Here is a 16,641-nt window from a genome sequence, read left to right as displayed (position 1 = left end):
TGTCTCCTTTTAGCCCTATGTCATCTGGTACACATAGTCTGCTCCCATAGCGGAGGATCCCCTTGCTGTCGAATATGAACTCACTATCATTGCCTGACTGAACAGTCCTGGCAATCTTCACTAACTCCAGGTCCTCATGCTGCTTCTGAGCCACCTGCTCCAGAAACACGGGTGCCACTCTCATCTGGGCCACCAAGGCACCTGTACCAGACAACTCCATCTGTAGACCTTCCTCAACAAGCTTGTAGAACTCCTTCACCACTGGCCTCCTCTCTGCCGATATGTGGGATAAACTGCCGAGTGATTTCCGGCTTAAGGCATCTGCCACAACATTCGCCTTACCCGGATGGTACTGAATCTTGCAATCATAGTCACTCAGCAGCTCCACCCATCTTCTCTGTCTCAAATTCAAATCTCTTTGACTCAGGATGTACTGCAGGCTCTTATGATCTGTAAAGATCTCACATTTAACCCCATAGAGGTAATGCCTCCACATCTTGAGTGCAAAGATTACTGCTGCCATCTCAAGGTCATGCGTGGGGTAATTCAACTCATGCTTCTTCAGCTGCCTAGAAGCATAAGCGATCACCCTCTCATTCTGCATTAGTACACAACCCAGTCCCACACGGGACGCATCACAAAAGACCGTAAAGTCTTCATCACTAGATGGCAGAGCTAAAACTGGTGCTGAAGTCAACCTCTTCTTAAGCTCTTCAAAACTCTCCTCGCACTGGTCGATCCACAGAAACTTCTAATTCTTCCTGGTTAGTCTGGTCAGAGGAGCTGCAAGCTTTGAGAAGTCCTGAACGAACCTCCTGTAGTAACCTGCCAAACCCAAGAAACTTCTAATCTCTGTCACTGAAGTGGGTCTAGGCCAGTTAGCCACAGTTTCTGTCTTCTTGGGGTCTACCTCTATCCCATTCTCTGACACAACATGCCCCAAGAATGAAATGCTCCTCAGCCAGAACTCGCACTTAGAGAACTTGGCATACAAGCCATGTTCCCTCAAGGTCTGTAGAACCAACCTCAGATGATGGGCATGCTCCTCTGCATTCCTAGAATACACTAAGATATCATCTATGAAGACAATAACTGATGAGCTAGGGGCGAGTGATAGCAGAGCCATTCAGATGGCAGGGTTCACTTTAAAGTGCAAGAAGGCACGGGAATGGTTCAAGTGTTATGTGGACCCAAGACTAGACGGTATGACATGGGAGGAATTTGCGAATGAGTTCGCTGGATGGGCTTTTCCAGACAGTTCCAGAGAACTGAAGATGATTGAGTTTGAGCAACTGAGGCAGTCAGAGCACATGGGTATAGAGGAGTTCACGGATAAATTCTTGGAGCTATTGCCTTTTTCAGGGCAAGCTCTAGATACAGATACGAAGAAAGCCAAGAGGTATGTTATGAAGCTGCATTCCAGGTACTCCTCGTTGATTCAGTCAGTTGAGAGGGAAAGTTTCCACACTGTGGTGGATATGGCTCGAAGAATGGAGGCAAGTGCTATAGTTGAGGGGTCAGTGAAGCAGTCAATGACCCAGTCTTCAGGGGTTAAGACCCCAGGCAGAGGAGGGCTAGGTCTCTCTTCTCAGAGCTCAAGTAAGAAGAGGTGGGATAACACCACCAAGAAGCCGAAGAAGAATAAGTTTTGGAATAAGCTGAAGTCCGGTCTGGGATTTGGCGGTGGCTCGAGCTCAGGCTCAGATGGTACAGAATGCCAGAGATGTGGAAGACCGCACAGGGGAGTGTGTCGAGCTGGGACAAATACATGTTTCAGATGTGGACAGGAGGGACACATAGCTCGGGAGTGTCCTAGAGCACCTTTTATGGGCCAGCCCCAGCAGACAGCTTCTGGTAGTGTGGCACAGCCAGCAGCTCCAGCCACAACTCAGGGCAGTGGCAGAGGTAGAGGGAGAGGGGCAGCCTCTTCTTCTGGTTCCCGAGGTGAAGGTCCATCAGCTCCAGCCAGGATCTTCACCATGACTCAGCAGGAGGCTAACACATCCAACACCGTGGTGTCAGGTAATCTCGTCATTGGGTGTTCTGATGTGTATGCATTAATGGACCCGGGTGCATCTCATTCTTTTATTGCTCCGAGAGCCGTTGAGAGGTTGGGTCTGATAGTCTCTGGGTTAGAGTGTCCCCTATGGGTCAGTGGACCCAAGTGTGACCCGTCAGTGGCAGTGTCAGTCTGCCAGTACAGTCCAGTTTTTGTTGAGGGAAGATGCCTCTCCGCCGACCTTGTGGTTCTAGATTTGACAGACTTTGACGTCATTCTAGGGATGGATTGGCTATCTACCCATGGTGCTACCTTGGACTGCAGGGATAAGGTAGTCAGGTTCAGAGATCAGGACGGGTCAGAGGTCGTCTTTAGAGGAGACAAAAGGGGTACACCTAGAGGTCTGATATCAGCTCTTCAGGCTCGTAGGTTGCTTAGGAAGGGATGTCAGGGGTACTTAGCTCATGTGAGAGAGCTAGACAGTCAGGTCAGGGAGCCAGCCTCGGTGCCAGTTGTTAGAGAGTTTCAGGATGTCTTTCCAGACAAGCTTCCAGGTTTACCACCTGCTAGGGAGATAGAGTTCGAGATAGAGTTGGTGCCTGGAACTAGACCGATCTCTATCCCTCCCTACAGGATGGCCCCAGCCGAGTTGAAGGAATTGAAAGAGCAGTTGCAAGAGCTGGTAGAAAAGGGCTTCATCCGACAGAGTACCTCACCTTGGGGTGCTCCGGTCTTGTTTGTGAGAAAGAAGGATGGGTCCCTCAGACTTTGTATCGACTACAGGCAGTTGAACAAAGTCACTACCAAAAATAGGTACCCTCTGCCAAGGATCGATGATCTATTCGACCAGCTAGCAAGAGCGGGTTGTTTCTCCAAAATAGATCTAAGATCGGGGTACCATCAGCTAAGAATAAGGGATGAAGATGTGCCAAAGACAGCTTTCAGGACCAGATATGGGCATTCATGGGTTAACCAACGCCCCTGCAGCATTCATGGATCTCATGAACAGAGTATTTAGCCATTCTGTAACGACCCGAAAATCGGACCGCTACCGGCGCTAAGATCCGGGTCGACTTAAGGCCGCCGGGACCCGTAGCAAGCCAAACATACATCCTGGAAACCTGTTTAGTCCCATACATGATCAAGAAAATACATAAAAATTTAAAACTTTTCCTTCCATCATCCAACTCAACCTGAACATACATGTACATAGTCATGATCATAATCATGATCCCTCTGTGGGATCTCATCAATGCCCCAACGGGCGATACAACATGAGATGAGTTGGCTTTCATAAACATTATAAAACATTTTTGATCATGTAATAAAAGGGATTCCTCATACACAATGTCAAGCACAATATCTAATCCTCAATATCATTACATGACTGAAACTATACTTTTACATAACATTAATACATTTATCATGTCCACACTATCTATTACATAAACCAGACTTCATTACTCTTGTAAACCTCCTGGTCTACCCTGTACCTGCAAACCTGGGGAAAAAATGGGAGAAGGATGAGCTACTAGAGCCCAGTGAGCAGAATAATAAAAACATTTAAATCATATGGATCATGGAATGCATCACATCACAACTAATCACATCAAGGATGAACTTGTCACCAATAGCCCTCTACATGGTCCAACTGTGCCAGAACGTAGAATGGGTCCTGGTCTTTCCCTTACATATCATAACATAACAGTGTCCAACTGTGCCAGAACGTAGAATGGGTCCTGGTCTTTCTCTTACATAGTGCCAGCGAACGTAGAATGGGTCCCACTGGTCTTACTTTCCGTACCGTACATATCACATCGTCATATCATAGATCGAGGGCTATGTATCATCCAACATTCATCCACATCATCATAAAAATGTGCAATGCAACATATTCGTGAATTCTAATGCAAGCAACCTAATTCATCACATGGCATTCATGATGCGTGAAACATGCTAAAAAGTTCATTCTTTGCTTTAAAACATAATAAGTTATTCCACTCACCTCTGGATAGCTCTGACCAGACACTGGGGCAACAGACTCACTGCTGGGGTCCTCGGTTCCTCGGGTCCGAACCTACACAGGTGGACTCAAGTGAGGGACCAAACATACATGAACATAACTCTAAACTATCCCCCAAAAACCCCCTAAAACATCATGGAATAATCATAGAAAAACATGCAAGAAAGGGCTGGACAGGGCACTTTCGGCGGCAGGTTCAGCGGCCGAAAGTCCCTCCAGAGCCGAAAGTCAGGCAGGTTCGGCGGCACCTTCGTCGGCCGAAACTCCCAGACAGAGGCGAAACTCATGCATGTTCGGCGGCACCTTCGGCGGCCGAAAGTCCCAGACAGAGACGAAAGTCTCCTTTTCGGGGGCAACTTCGGCAGCCGAAAGGCCTGCCTCCCCAGCCATGTTCGGCGGCCGAAAGTTCCTTCGGCTGCCGAACCTGGTTTCTGCCAAAGGGCAGAAACTTAGCTCCCTTATGCATTTATGCCTCCAAAACTAACCAATCATGCATACACCTATTCTACAACATTCCCAAGCATTCACAAGCAAACATACAAGCTCCTAGGGGCATCAAACCAACAAAAACCCCAACTACAACACACAAGCAACTCACATTGCTCAAAACACATATAAAACCCATAAACCTAACTATGAGCTAAACATGCATTCTACCCATAGATCTTGCATAAAACTTTCTTTAAACATAAAATGGGCTTAAGATCGACTCTTACCTCTTGTAGATCGAGGGAGAGACGTCCTAAACTCGGAGGTGGGAGGTTTTGAGTCCTTGAACCCCAAAGCTCCAAAACTTTGCTCAAAGCTTGAAAATCTTCAAAACCAAGTAAAAACTCATTAAAATCGAGTAAGATGGGAAGGAAAGAACTCAAGATCGGTGAGGGGGCGGCGGAGAGCTCACCTTGGCCGGAAATGGGGAGAAAGATCGCCCATTTTCGGCTAAGGGACCCTTTTATAGTGGCTGGCCAGGCCACATTCGGGGGCCGAACGTGCCTCCGTATGCATGCCATGTTCGGCGGCCGAACTTGAGGTTCGGCGGCCGAACCTGGACTTCCCTCACTTGTGCTTTCGGGGGCCTAAAGGCGCTCCCGAAGGCATGCATGTTCGGCGGCCGAACTTGAGGTTCGGCGGCCGAACCTGAGTTTTCCTCCAAGGTTGTTTTCATGCAAAAACTCATTTCCATTATACTTAAAACCATGAAATACCTTAAAACTTTTTATAAAAACATGATTCTACCCTACTAGAGGCTTCCGACATCCGAGATTCCACCGGACGGTAGGAATTCCGATACCGGAGTCTAGCCGGGTATTACAGCATGACTTTCAATAATTATAAATAGTCTCCCTTATTTATTAGAAACTCACTTTGCAATTTTTGAAAAATTTCAATAATACTGTTTATTTTTCAGCCTATCTTTTCTCTTATATCGTCTTAACTAAACGATATTGGTTAAAACTTTTGAAGTGCTGATATCAAATAGGCTCAAAATAAAGTGAAAAATGACATCCTCTACAACTAAAAAAAGCTATAAAAAAAGACACCAAAAAGTGAAGAATAATTAGGCACCAAAAAAAAAAAAAGTACCAATTCTCAAAGAGAACAAACAAGACTGTCAGATAAATACATTTAAAGTTTAAAGGCTTCAATATAATATAAAAAATATTTTCATATAGGAAATTTTTACAGCAACATCATTAATTGGTTAGCTTGGTGAGACCTCCTTCCTGCTAACCCATCAATTACTGTCATCACCAAAATTAGCAGAGAGTTTGAAGGACAAATAATATTATTACAATCCAATCCACAAACTTTTTAGAATAGGAAAATCACCAAACCACTATTGAACTTTATGTTCCGGTTATTTCGTTATCAGCAATATATTTACCTGCCATGGTTGTGTACAATGACCATACTCTTGTTAGTTATGTTCTCATGAAATGGCCATAATCAACTCATTGAATCTCCAAAAAACATAACAATTTTTATAGGCGGGCGAGACTTTTTAACGATTGGTGAAGACGGGCAGCTAAGTGAACAAGTAAAAACTCGCAAGGGTTGGAAAATGTCCGGAAGATTGTCAGGATTAAAAAAATATACGAAAGCCCGTCAAGGCTGTAAAAGTCCAACAAGGCTATCAGGGCTGTGAAAAGCCAAAGAGCTTAAAAATGCTCGGAAGGGTTGTAAAAGTCCAGGAAGGCTATTAGTGTAACGACCCGAAAATCGGACCGCTACCGGCGCTAGGATCTAGGTCGGCTTAAGGCCGCCGGGACCCGTAGCAAGCCTGACATGCAACCTGTAAACCTGTTTAATCCCATACATGATCAACGACATACATAAAAATTAAAACTTTTCCTTACATTCATACGCCAAACTCAACCTGTGCATGCACTAAACATAATCATAATCATATCCATGACCCCTCTGTGGGATCTCATCAATACCCCAATGGGCGATACAATATATGTTGAGTTGGTTGACATAAACATCTAAGATCATGTATTAAAAGGGATACCTTACACATAGAGTCAAGCACAATCTCTAATCCTCAATATCATTATTACAAGACATGACTACATAAGACATTACATTACAATTTCATCATGTCCACAACTTCTAACTATTACATGAATCAGACTTTACTCCTGCCGACCTCCTGGTCTACCCTGTACCTGCAACCCTGGGGATAAGGGGAAAGGGGTGAGCTACAAGAGCCCAGTGAGCAGAATAATAAAACATTTATATTAAAAGTTCATGGAATGCGTCACATCACAACTAATCATATCAAGGATGAACTTGTCACCATTTAGCCCTCTACATATTCTAATCATGCCAGGGGCGTAGTGCAGGCCACACCTGGTCTTTCTCTTATACATAATATAACATACATAACCAATGGTGCCGGGGGCGTAGTGCAGGCCACATCCGGTCTTTCTCTTACGTAGTGCCAGGGGCGTAGTGCAGGCCACACCTGGACTTCCATATCATATCATCACGTCATAACATATGAGGGCTAATGGATCATTCAACCTTCATCCACATCAACAACATATTATGCAATGCAACATATTCGTGTAACTAGTGCAATCAACCTATTACATATAAACATGATGCATGAACATGCTTTAAGCATTTAATTTTGTAAAATAAAAAGATTTAGTTTAGTTCTACTCACCTCTGGCTAGCTCTGACACTGACTGAAGCAGCTGACTCACTGCTGAGGTCCTCGGTTCCTCGGGTCCGAACCTACACAGGTGGACTCAAATGAGGGACCAAACAACTAGGACATAACTCTAAAAACATCCCCCAAAAACCCTCTAAAACTCCTCAAAACATCCATGCAAAAACATGCAAAGGAAGGCTGGACAGGGCACTTTCGGCGGCAGGTTCGGCGGCCGAAAGTCCCTCTAGAGCCGAAAGTCAGGCAGGTTCGGCAGCACCTTCGGCGGCCGAAACTCCCAGACAGAGACGAAACTCATGCATGTTCGGCGGCACTTTCGGCGGCCGAAACTCCCAGACAGAGACGAAAGTCCTCTTTCGGGGGCAGGCTTCGACAGCCGAAAGACTTGCCTCCCAGGCAGGTTCGGCGGCCGAAAGTCCTTCGGCTGCCGAACCTGGTTTCTGCCAAAGGGCAGAAACTTGGTTCCTCATGCATATTTTCCTCTCAGAATCATCCAAACATGCATTTCTCCTAATCTACAACATACATACTCAAGCATGCACGTTCCTAGGGGCATCAAACTACCTTAAACCCCATCTACAACACATCAAGCATCCACATTGCTCATAAACACATAAAAACCCATAAACCTAACTATGAGCTAAACATGCATTCTACCCCATAGATCTACTTAAAACTTACTTAAAACATGCCATAAGCTCAAGATCGGTCCTTACCTCTTGAAGATCGAGAGAAGAACGACTCTAGCTCGGAAAATGGGAGAGAGAGAGTTCCTTGAACCTCCAAGCTCCAAAACTTGCTCAAAAGCTCAAAACCTTCAAAACAAAGTTGCAAACTCATAAAAATCATGAAGAATGGAAGGAAGAAACTCAAGATCGGTGAGGGACGGCAGAGAGCTCACCTTGGCCGAAAATGGGGAAAAAAGCTCGCCCGTTTTCGGCTAAGGGACCCCTTTATAGGTGGCTGGCCAGGCCACGTTCGGGAGCCGAAAGTGCCTCCGCATGCATGCCATGTTCTACGGCCGAACCTGGACTTCCCTCACTTATGCTTTTGGGGGCCTAAAGCACTCCCGAAGTGCATGCATGTTCGGCGACCGAACTTGAGGTTCGGCGGCCGAACCTGAGTTTTCCTCCAAGGTTGTTTTCATGCAAAAACTCATTTCCTTTTTACTTAAAATCATGAAATACATTAAAACATTTTATGAAAACATGTTTCTACCCTACTAGAGGCTTCCGACATCCGAGATTCCACCGGACGGTAGGAATTCTGATACCGGAGTCTAGCCGGGTATTACAATTAGGGCCGTGAAAAGCCAAAGAGCTTGAAAATGCTCAGAACCTTATTAGGGCTGAAAAAATAAGCAAAAACCTACCGTAGCTGTAAAATGCCAGAAAGACTGCTAAGGCTGTGGAAAGCCAAGAAGCTCGACAGAGTTGAGAAAATGCTCGAAAGCTTGTTAAGACTGGAAAAATGCACAGAAGATCATCATGGCTAGAAAAATACACATAAGTCCGCATGGCTATAAAAAGCCAGGAAGCTTGCAAAGGCGGGAGAACGCCTAGAAGCCCATCAGGGCTAGTCGAGACAAGAAAATGCTCGGGAGTCGTCAAGACTGAAAATGCCTGGAAGCTCGATAAGACTGGAAAAGATCATTGTACACAACCATGGCTAGAAAGAGTCCGAAAACTCATCAAGGTATTATTATATCACTCGGATCAATTTTTGTCAGACAAAATCTTAGACCTTACAAGTACTAAGAAAGCAAGGATATTATGAAAAAGAATCACTAATTTTATATTTTTAATCTTTAATATATATCAAAATATTTTATACCAGTTTTATATTAAATATTTTATATGCTATATACACCCCTAAACGTACAAACTCTAAATTCTCTAACTTTTAATTTATATTAAAATATTTATAACAATTGTGTGTTAAATATTTTCTTCACTATCTAAATCTAAACCCTTAACCTCTAACTTTCCTAATTTTCAATATATATGAAAATATTTTATTACAGACTTATATTAAATATTTTATTGACGTATTTAGAGTAACGATTACTTTTATAAAATCTATATAATTTTTTAAATTATAAAAACTAAATTATCATAAAACTAAAATTTAAATAACTAAATTATTATAGTCCAACAATAAATTTTAATGAAATAACTATTATATTAACAAAATAAAATTTTAGAACTAAATTCTTTTGTATATTATATCAGTATTCCATTAAGTATTTTCTTCATTATGTTAATATAAATAATTTAATTTAAGTGTTTGTATTTTATTTTTATTTCATACATTTGCTTATTATAATATTTAAGTTTTATAAAAATAATTTATTGAGTTGTATCAAATTGACTTATTTCAATAAAGCAAAGAAAACATTTAATATAAGAGTGCTATAAAATATTTTGATATGCATTAAAAATTAAAGAAATTAAAGTTAAGAGTTCAGAGTTTTTTTTTTTATGATTAATAATAAAATTTAAGAGAATATATATTTTATTAATAAAATAAAAATTTAAAATTGAATTATATGCTATTTAAAAAAATATAGAAATTAAGTTGTAAATTAAACTTACAAGAATTATAATATAATTATATTTTAATATTTAAAAATATTTAAAAATATATTACCACACTACACATTAATTATGCTTGAAGGGGATATAGATATAATTTAATGGATATCAAATATGCTGTAAATTTTTTTAATTTTTTTAATTTTTTTTAAACTTTTAAATATTACCTCCTTATAAAGCGCGGTAACTATTACTGTATTTTATAAGTATGATTTTAATTTTTTTTATACTAAACTCTATGGAAATATATTTCTTTTAGTCTTGAATAGGCAAAAAGCCATTTTCTTACTTTTTTATTTTTCTCTCCAAACATGTACATACTTAACTTAAAATCAGCGTATTGAAATAAATATAAAAAGTCTCGTACCCTATTTGTCCAATCCAAAGCTGACTCAATTAAAAAAGAAATGTAGAAATTCATCAATATGTAAGGTCATCTCCAACGCTATGCTAAATTTTATTTTGGCATTGAAGATAACCCTTCAATGCAGTGCCAAAATCCGCGGGATTTTGGTGTTGCGCTATAGTGTCACGCCAAATAGCGCTATTTTCTTTTTTTTTAATTTATAATATAATTTAAAATTATATATATTTTTTTTTAATTTATAATATAATCAAAACTTATATATATTTTCAATTAAGTTTTTTTTTCACTCTCATAATTTATTATATTTTTAATTTATTTTATATTTTTATAATTATTGAAATTTAATTTAAATTAATATATTCACAATTATAAATAATATTTATAATAAATTAATTTATTTATAATATATTATATAGAATAATATAAATAAATTAATAATTAAATAATATATTATATAGAATAAATAAAGTGACACATATATTATAATTGAACAATATATATTAATTCAAAATATATTATAATTAGATGAAAATATAAAATATATAAATATTTAGAGTAAATATATAAAATTATATGAATTTTTTAAGTAAAATATATAAATAAAATTAAAATAAAATAAATAATATAATATTAAACAGAAAGAAGAATATAAATAAAAAAATGTAAATTAACCAAAGTCTGTAAATTTAATAGTAAATATTATATTGAATTTTGAAAAAAAAAATGTAAGCAGAAGTCTCAGCCCTTCCATTGAGTATAACGTTGTTATATTTGGATAAAAGGATCTTTCGACATCTTTGTTTCACCTTTTTTTAACAGATGATGATCATTTAAAATCTCATTAAAATCTTAATAATCTTTCTGTTACTTTTTTATCCAGTGCCATGCATATAAATAAGGGTGTTGATTTTACATTTACATGAGTCGTATTAGAAAAGGAACAATGGCAAGAGCTGCTTATACCCTGCTTTCTCTTGTTGCTTTCTTAGTTGTTTGCAATGCTAGACCCGCATTAATCACTGATATCCCTACTAACTACACCCATGTTTGTGAGCCTACAAGATTTGCTGTACAAGGTCTGAAAATGGCTGAGTTTGGCTATTGTGACTCTTCCCTATCATTTGACATGAGGGCTAAAGATTTAGTGGATAGAATGACTTTAGAGGAGAAGGTACAACAGTTGGGAAATTTTGCTGCCGGTGCATCTCGATTAGGATTACCAGCTTATGAATGGTGGTCTGAGGCCTTGCATGGTGTCTCTAATACCGGTCCAGGGACCTTCTTTGATGAAACTGTTCCCGGTGCAACAAGTTTCCCTACTGTTTTACTTACAACTGCATCCTTTAACCAATCTCTCTGGAAAAGAATTGGCCAGGTAATCATTAAAAAAAAAAAATACTTGCGCCTTGATTTTGTATTAAGTCCTACTATATTGATTGCAGGTTGTTTCATCTGAAGCCAGAGCAATGTACAACTTAGGGAGAGCTGGATTAACATATTGGAGCCCGAATATAAATGTGGTAAGGGATCCCAGATGGGGAAGAATTCAAGAGACACCAGGGGAGGATCCATATATTGTTGGAACATATGCCTCGACTTATGTAAGAGGGCTTCAAGACATTGAAGGAACCGAAAATATCACAGATTTGAACTCTAGACCTCTCAAAGTTGCTGCTTGTTGTAAGCATTATACTGCTTATGATATCGAAGACTGGATGGGAGTTGATCGATTCCATTTTGATGCAAGGGTAAAGTTTTTTTCATTTTTAAAAAATAAGTTTTTTACTTGAATGTTTAGTAAAGTTACTTAGATTTGTTTTCTAATGTTTTTGAAGGTGACTGAGCAAGATATGTTGGAGACGTTTCAAAAGCCATTCGAAATGTGTGTTAAAGACGGTGATGCAAGCAGTGTTATGTGCTCTTTTAATCGTATTAATGGTGTCCCTGTTTGTGCTGATAAGAAACTTATGCAAGACACAATTAGAGGAGACTGGGATCTTCATGGGTATATATTTAAATTTTTTCTAAACTCTGATTACTGAAGCTTGTTTGAGCTCCATTCACTTATGGCATTATTTCTCTCTTGATAGGTACATAGTTTCAGACTGTGATTCAATTGAGGTGATGGTTGATGGCCATAAATGGCTTGGGGACACTCAAGAGGATGCTGTTTCACAAGTCCTCAAGGCAGGCAAGTGTTACAAAATGGATGTTTTTCTTGCTATTTTCCCTTTTATATTTTAACCTCATATTTTTTATGATTTGGAAATTAATTATTTGTGTTATTCAGGATTGGATCTTGACTGTGGAGATTATTATCCCAAGTCTCTAAAGAAATCTGTGATGCAAGGACAAGTTAGTGAAGCAGAGGTTGACAAATCATTAAAATATCTATATGTTGTCCTAATGAGGCTAGGATACTTTGATGGGAGTCGTTTCAATTCACTTGGCAAGAAGGATATTTGCACTCATGAGAATTTTGAATTAGCAGCGGAAGCAGCTAAACAAGGAATTGTTCTTCTTAAAAATGACAATGAAACTTTGCCTTTGAATTCTTCCAAATACAAGAAACTTGCTGTAATTGGACCACATGGCAATGCTACAAAAGCAATGATTGGAAATTATGCAGGTTTCCAATCATCCCATATTTAATTATTTGAATAGTAAATACTGTTTGCAATTTGTTTTTTTAAATGTTGTTCATATTCTTGGTTTGACATGCTTATGTATAGGTGTTCCTTGCCGGTATGTTTCTCCAATTGAAGGATTCTCTGCATTTGGAGAGGTCAAATACGAAATGGGATGCGGAGATGTTGCTTGCAAAAATGATAGTTTGATCTTTCCAGCAATGGAAGCTGCACGTGAAGCAGATGCCACAATTTTAGTGGTGGGCTTGGACTTGTCTGTTGAATCTGAAGGCAGGGACAGGGTGGATCTCCTCCTCCCAGGTTACCAGAATCTCTTGATCAATCAAGTCTCTAAAGCCTCTAAAGGACCAGTGATCCTTGTAATTATGACAGCAGGTGGAGTTGATATTTCTTTTGCCAAGGAGAGTACAAACATACAATCCATCTTGTGGGCTGGATATCCCGGCCAAGAAGGTGGTCGAGCCATTGCTGATATTGTTTTTGGAAAACACAATCCTGGTGAGAATTTGAATCTTATGTTTCAATTGGATTTCTCTTTTTCATTTTAACTAACATTTGGATTTATATTGTTAGGCGGAAGATTACCACTCACATGGTATGAAGCCGAATATGCTAATTTGGTACCCATGACATCTATGACACTAAGGCCAATTGCTAACCCAGTTGCTAATTTGAGCTACCCTGGAAGAACATACAAATTCTTCAATGGATCAACAGTTTACCCATTTGGGTATGGTCTTAGCTACACCAACTTCAACTACAAGATAGCACCCTCTAAGACTTTAATCAAGATAAAATTGAACAAGTACCAACATTGCAGCAACTTGAATTATGAATACAATGATGATAAGCCATATTGTCCAGCTGTTTTGGTTGATGACTGTTCTTGTGAACAAGAGTTTAGAGTTGCGATTACAGTTAAAAATGTAGGTAAAATGGATGGGAGTGAAGTGGTAATAGTTTACTCAAAGCCTCCAAAGGGGATCACAGAAACTCATGCCAAACAAGTGATTGGTTTTGAAAGGGTATTCGTTCAAGCAGGAGGGGAAACCAAGACGAAGTTTAGATTTAATGTATGCAAGAGCTTAGCAATTGTGGATAAAAAAGGTTACAAGGTTTTGCCGTCTGGTTTGCACACCATTATGGTGGGAGATGCTAATGTCTCATTTTTTGTTAGTGTGCAGTATTACAAGTAGTGGGTTAGGATGATTCTCATATTAGGGATAGAACCAGCTACACTGTAATGTCTCAATTTGAATATCAATCAATTAGAATAATGAATTAACTTCTTTTGAAGCAATCTTTCACATACAATCATCAGGACCTTTTTGTTTTTCTTTATTTTGGATATCATTACTGGATTTGGTGAAGAGGACTCACAATCAGCTTTCAACTTCATGAAAGTGGCAAAAAACTGATGATGATTCAATAATTAATTAATGATTAATTTGTTTTGTAAACTAAATTTGCAAAAAACTAAATTTGTTTATAATCCTGCTTGAGCTAGGATTTGCATGATTAAATTGTTGCCTTATAAAACTGTAACTGAGCATAAACAAATAAAAAACGCCATTAAAATTACTGTCAAGCTGTGTCTTAATAGTATCAAGGTAATAATGCAAATAGCCACTTTTAATCTGATCCCAATTTCAGTGGTGCAAGTTTGCAAACAATTTGCATGATGGACTGCTGCTTGTGGTTTAAATCCTTGGCAGTGGTGTGGGCAACAAATGGAAATAGCAAGTTCTTGAATCTTCTGATTTACTTCACAATGGGAAGTCCTTTGAAACAGGTTGTCCAGCAAAAAGCCACAACTCTAACTATGCAAATTCTATCTTCTGCTACGAAACCAGTAAAGAGGTAGTGGTTTTATAATTCCAACAGATTTTCACTCCTAAATTTTCACAAAAAATACCTTTATTCAATCTGTTTTCATTTCCGTCATATTTTATCCTTCAACTTTTAATTTATGACACAACTTAATCTCAATAACGTAAAAGCAAATACTATCAACTTCCAATTTTAGAGATTGAGTTGTATTTTTAAATTAAAAATTAAAAAGATGGATTGAATAAAAATAAAACTAAAAGGATAAAATTTTTTCTTTAAGTCAGAGAGGCAAATTATTTGACGTGAAATGAAAGGCAACTTTTAAATTATTTATAAAATAAATAATAAAAATATACTATATAAATTTAGAAAATATTAAAATATACAAATCCAAATTTGAGAATATGCGTTAATAAATGTTTTTTAGAACTCCATTTATCATCTTTAAATACCTTTTAAGGTTTGATGATAAATATAGATTTATATAGATTTTCTTTGTGCTATTAAAAATTTTATAGATTTTTTTTTATTGTAGATGTATAACTCGGTCAAAATAGAATTATGTTATAATTAGTTAGAATTTATAAAAAAAAAAATATGAATACCTAGCCACTCCGACACTAAATCATCATTGTGACGAGAAGAGAATACAATGAATTTTTTTTATAATTTTTGTGTTAAAGAATAACGTGTGTCAATTTCTGAAATTGTTCTCCTTTTTCTATTATGTGGCTAGCCGGCTGCTCAATAATGGATATCATCAACCAATGCAATGGATAGTCTTACGATCACAGGCGAAATAGAAATGTGTTTAATAATAATAATTTTGTACCAAACTCGACTTATCAGAGGAGGGTGAGCCTTAACGATATTTTGAGTGTTAAAAGTGTTCGAGTCTCTTTTTTGTAATAAAACTGTATTTTTCACTTATCAAATTCCTATCACGCACTTCATTTTCGTTAGGTGGATATTATGCAACATAATAATTTTTATTGATATTTATTGTATGTTTCTATTTTCATGATTGTTGCTTTTTATATAGTATTATTATATTTATTACTTATTTTTTTGTACTTGTCATTAGCTTATTTATCTTTTTATTATAATTAAATTATAGTATGTAGTCTTATTTAATAATTTAATTGTATAATATTTATGTAGGTGACAATTTATATAGATATTTATACAGGTATAAATTAAAAAATTGAATAAGCGTACTAATGAATATTTATTATTAATTAACAACGCTAATTAGACTGATGAATTGTATTATATATAAAAATATTTATTATTATTATTATAATTATTACTATTAATCAATATATATTTTTACAATAATAATTCAAAAATTATTGATGAACATTAATTTAAAATTTTACATTAATTATTAGGATAGTAAAAATGGTAATAATGAGACTAATCAATTTAAAGCATAAGATCAACACTTTGAAATATTGTATTAGCTTATTTTTAAACTTAGCTTTATAACATTTATTATATATATTTTACCCATACTAATTGAAAATTTTTTATGTCTCATTTTTATTTTTTTTTAAATTAATTTAAAATTTTCTATTTAAATTTAATTTAGTTTAAAAATAATAAATTAAAAAATGGATGAAATAAAAGTATTTAATTTAAAATTAAAAAAAATAGATTTTTTTACCTAACTTTAAGTTTAAATTAAAATTTTTTTATCAATGGAAATAAAAGTTTGAAAATAAATCGAATCTCCATAATAAGCACAGAGATGAAATTCAACAAGAATTCTCGCTGCCTTGGTCAATTGAGCAAGAATAGTCTTTATACTCGGTCCATTGATCAATGGCACAAAAATCAAATGTACTCCAGATTAATGATTATACAACATCTGCTTAAAATATTAAATTTAATTTTTTATTTAACAATGAGTTTATATTATCATTAAAATGTTAAATAAAATCATTAATAATTAAAATTTAAAAATGTAAATCATACAGATTTAGCATGGTGGTAAGTGTAT

General features: G+C 37.1%; 1 protein-coding gene across 1 annotated transcript; it reads left to right on the top strand.

Annotated features, from left to right (window-relative positions):
* Positions 1 to 11,230: 11,230 nt before the first annotated feature.
* Positions 11,231 to 14,176, top strand: LOC110608876 (probable beta-D-xylosidase 5). Its single transcript, XM_043951945.1, has 7 exons — positions 11,231 to 11,536; positions 11,604 to 11,909; positions 11,997 to 12,166; positions 12,252 to 12,352; positions 12,452 to 12,790; positions 12,894 to 13,307; positions 13,383 to 14,176. Exons 1-7 carry the CDS (start codon positions 11,246 to 11,248, stop codon positions 14,003 to 14,005), a joined length of 2,244 nt encoding a protein of 747 aa, XP_043807880.1. The 5' UTR covers positions 11,231 to 11,245; the 3' UTR covers positions 14,006 to 14,176.
* The last annotated feature ends 2,465 nt before the right edge of the window (positions 14,177 to 16,641 follow it).

This window comes from Manihot esculenta, chromosome 2, assembly GCF_001659605.2.
Source record: "Manihot esculenta cultivar AM560-2 chromosome 2, M.esculenta_v8, whole genome shotgun sequence".
Classification (NCBI taxonomy): domain Eukaryota; kingdom Viridiplantae; phylum Streptophyta; class Magnoliopsida; order Malpighiales; family Euphorbiaceae; genus Manihot; species Manihot esculenta.
Note: the sequence above shows the minus strand (reverse complement) of the source record. Positions and strands in the feature narration are given on the sequence as shown.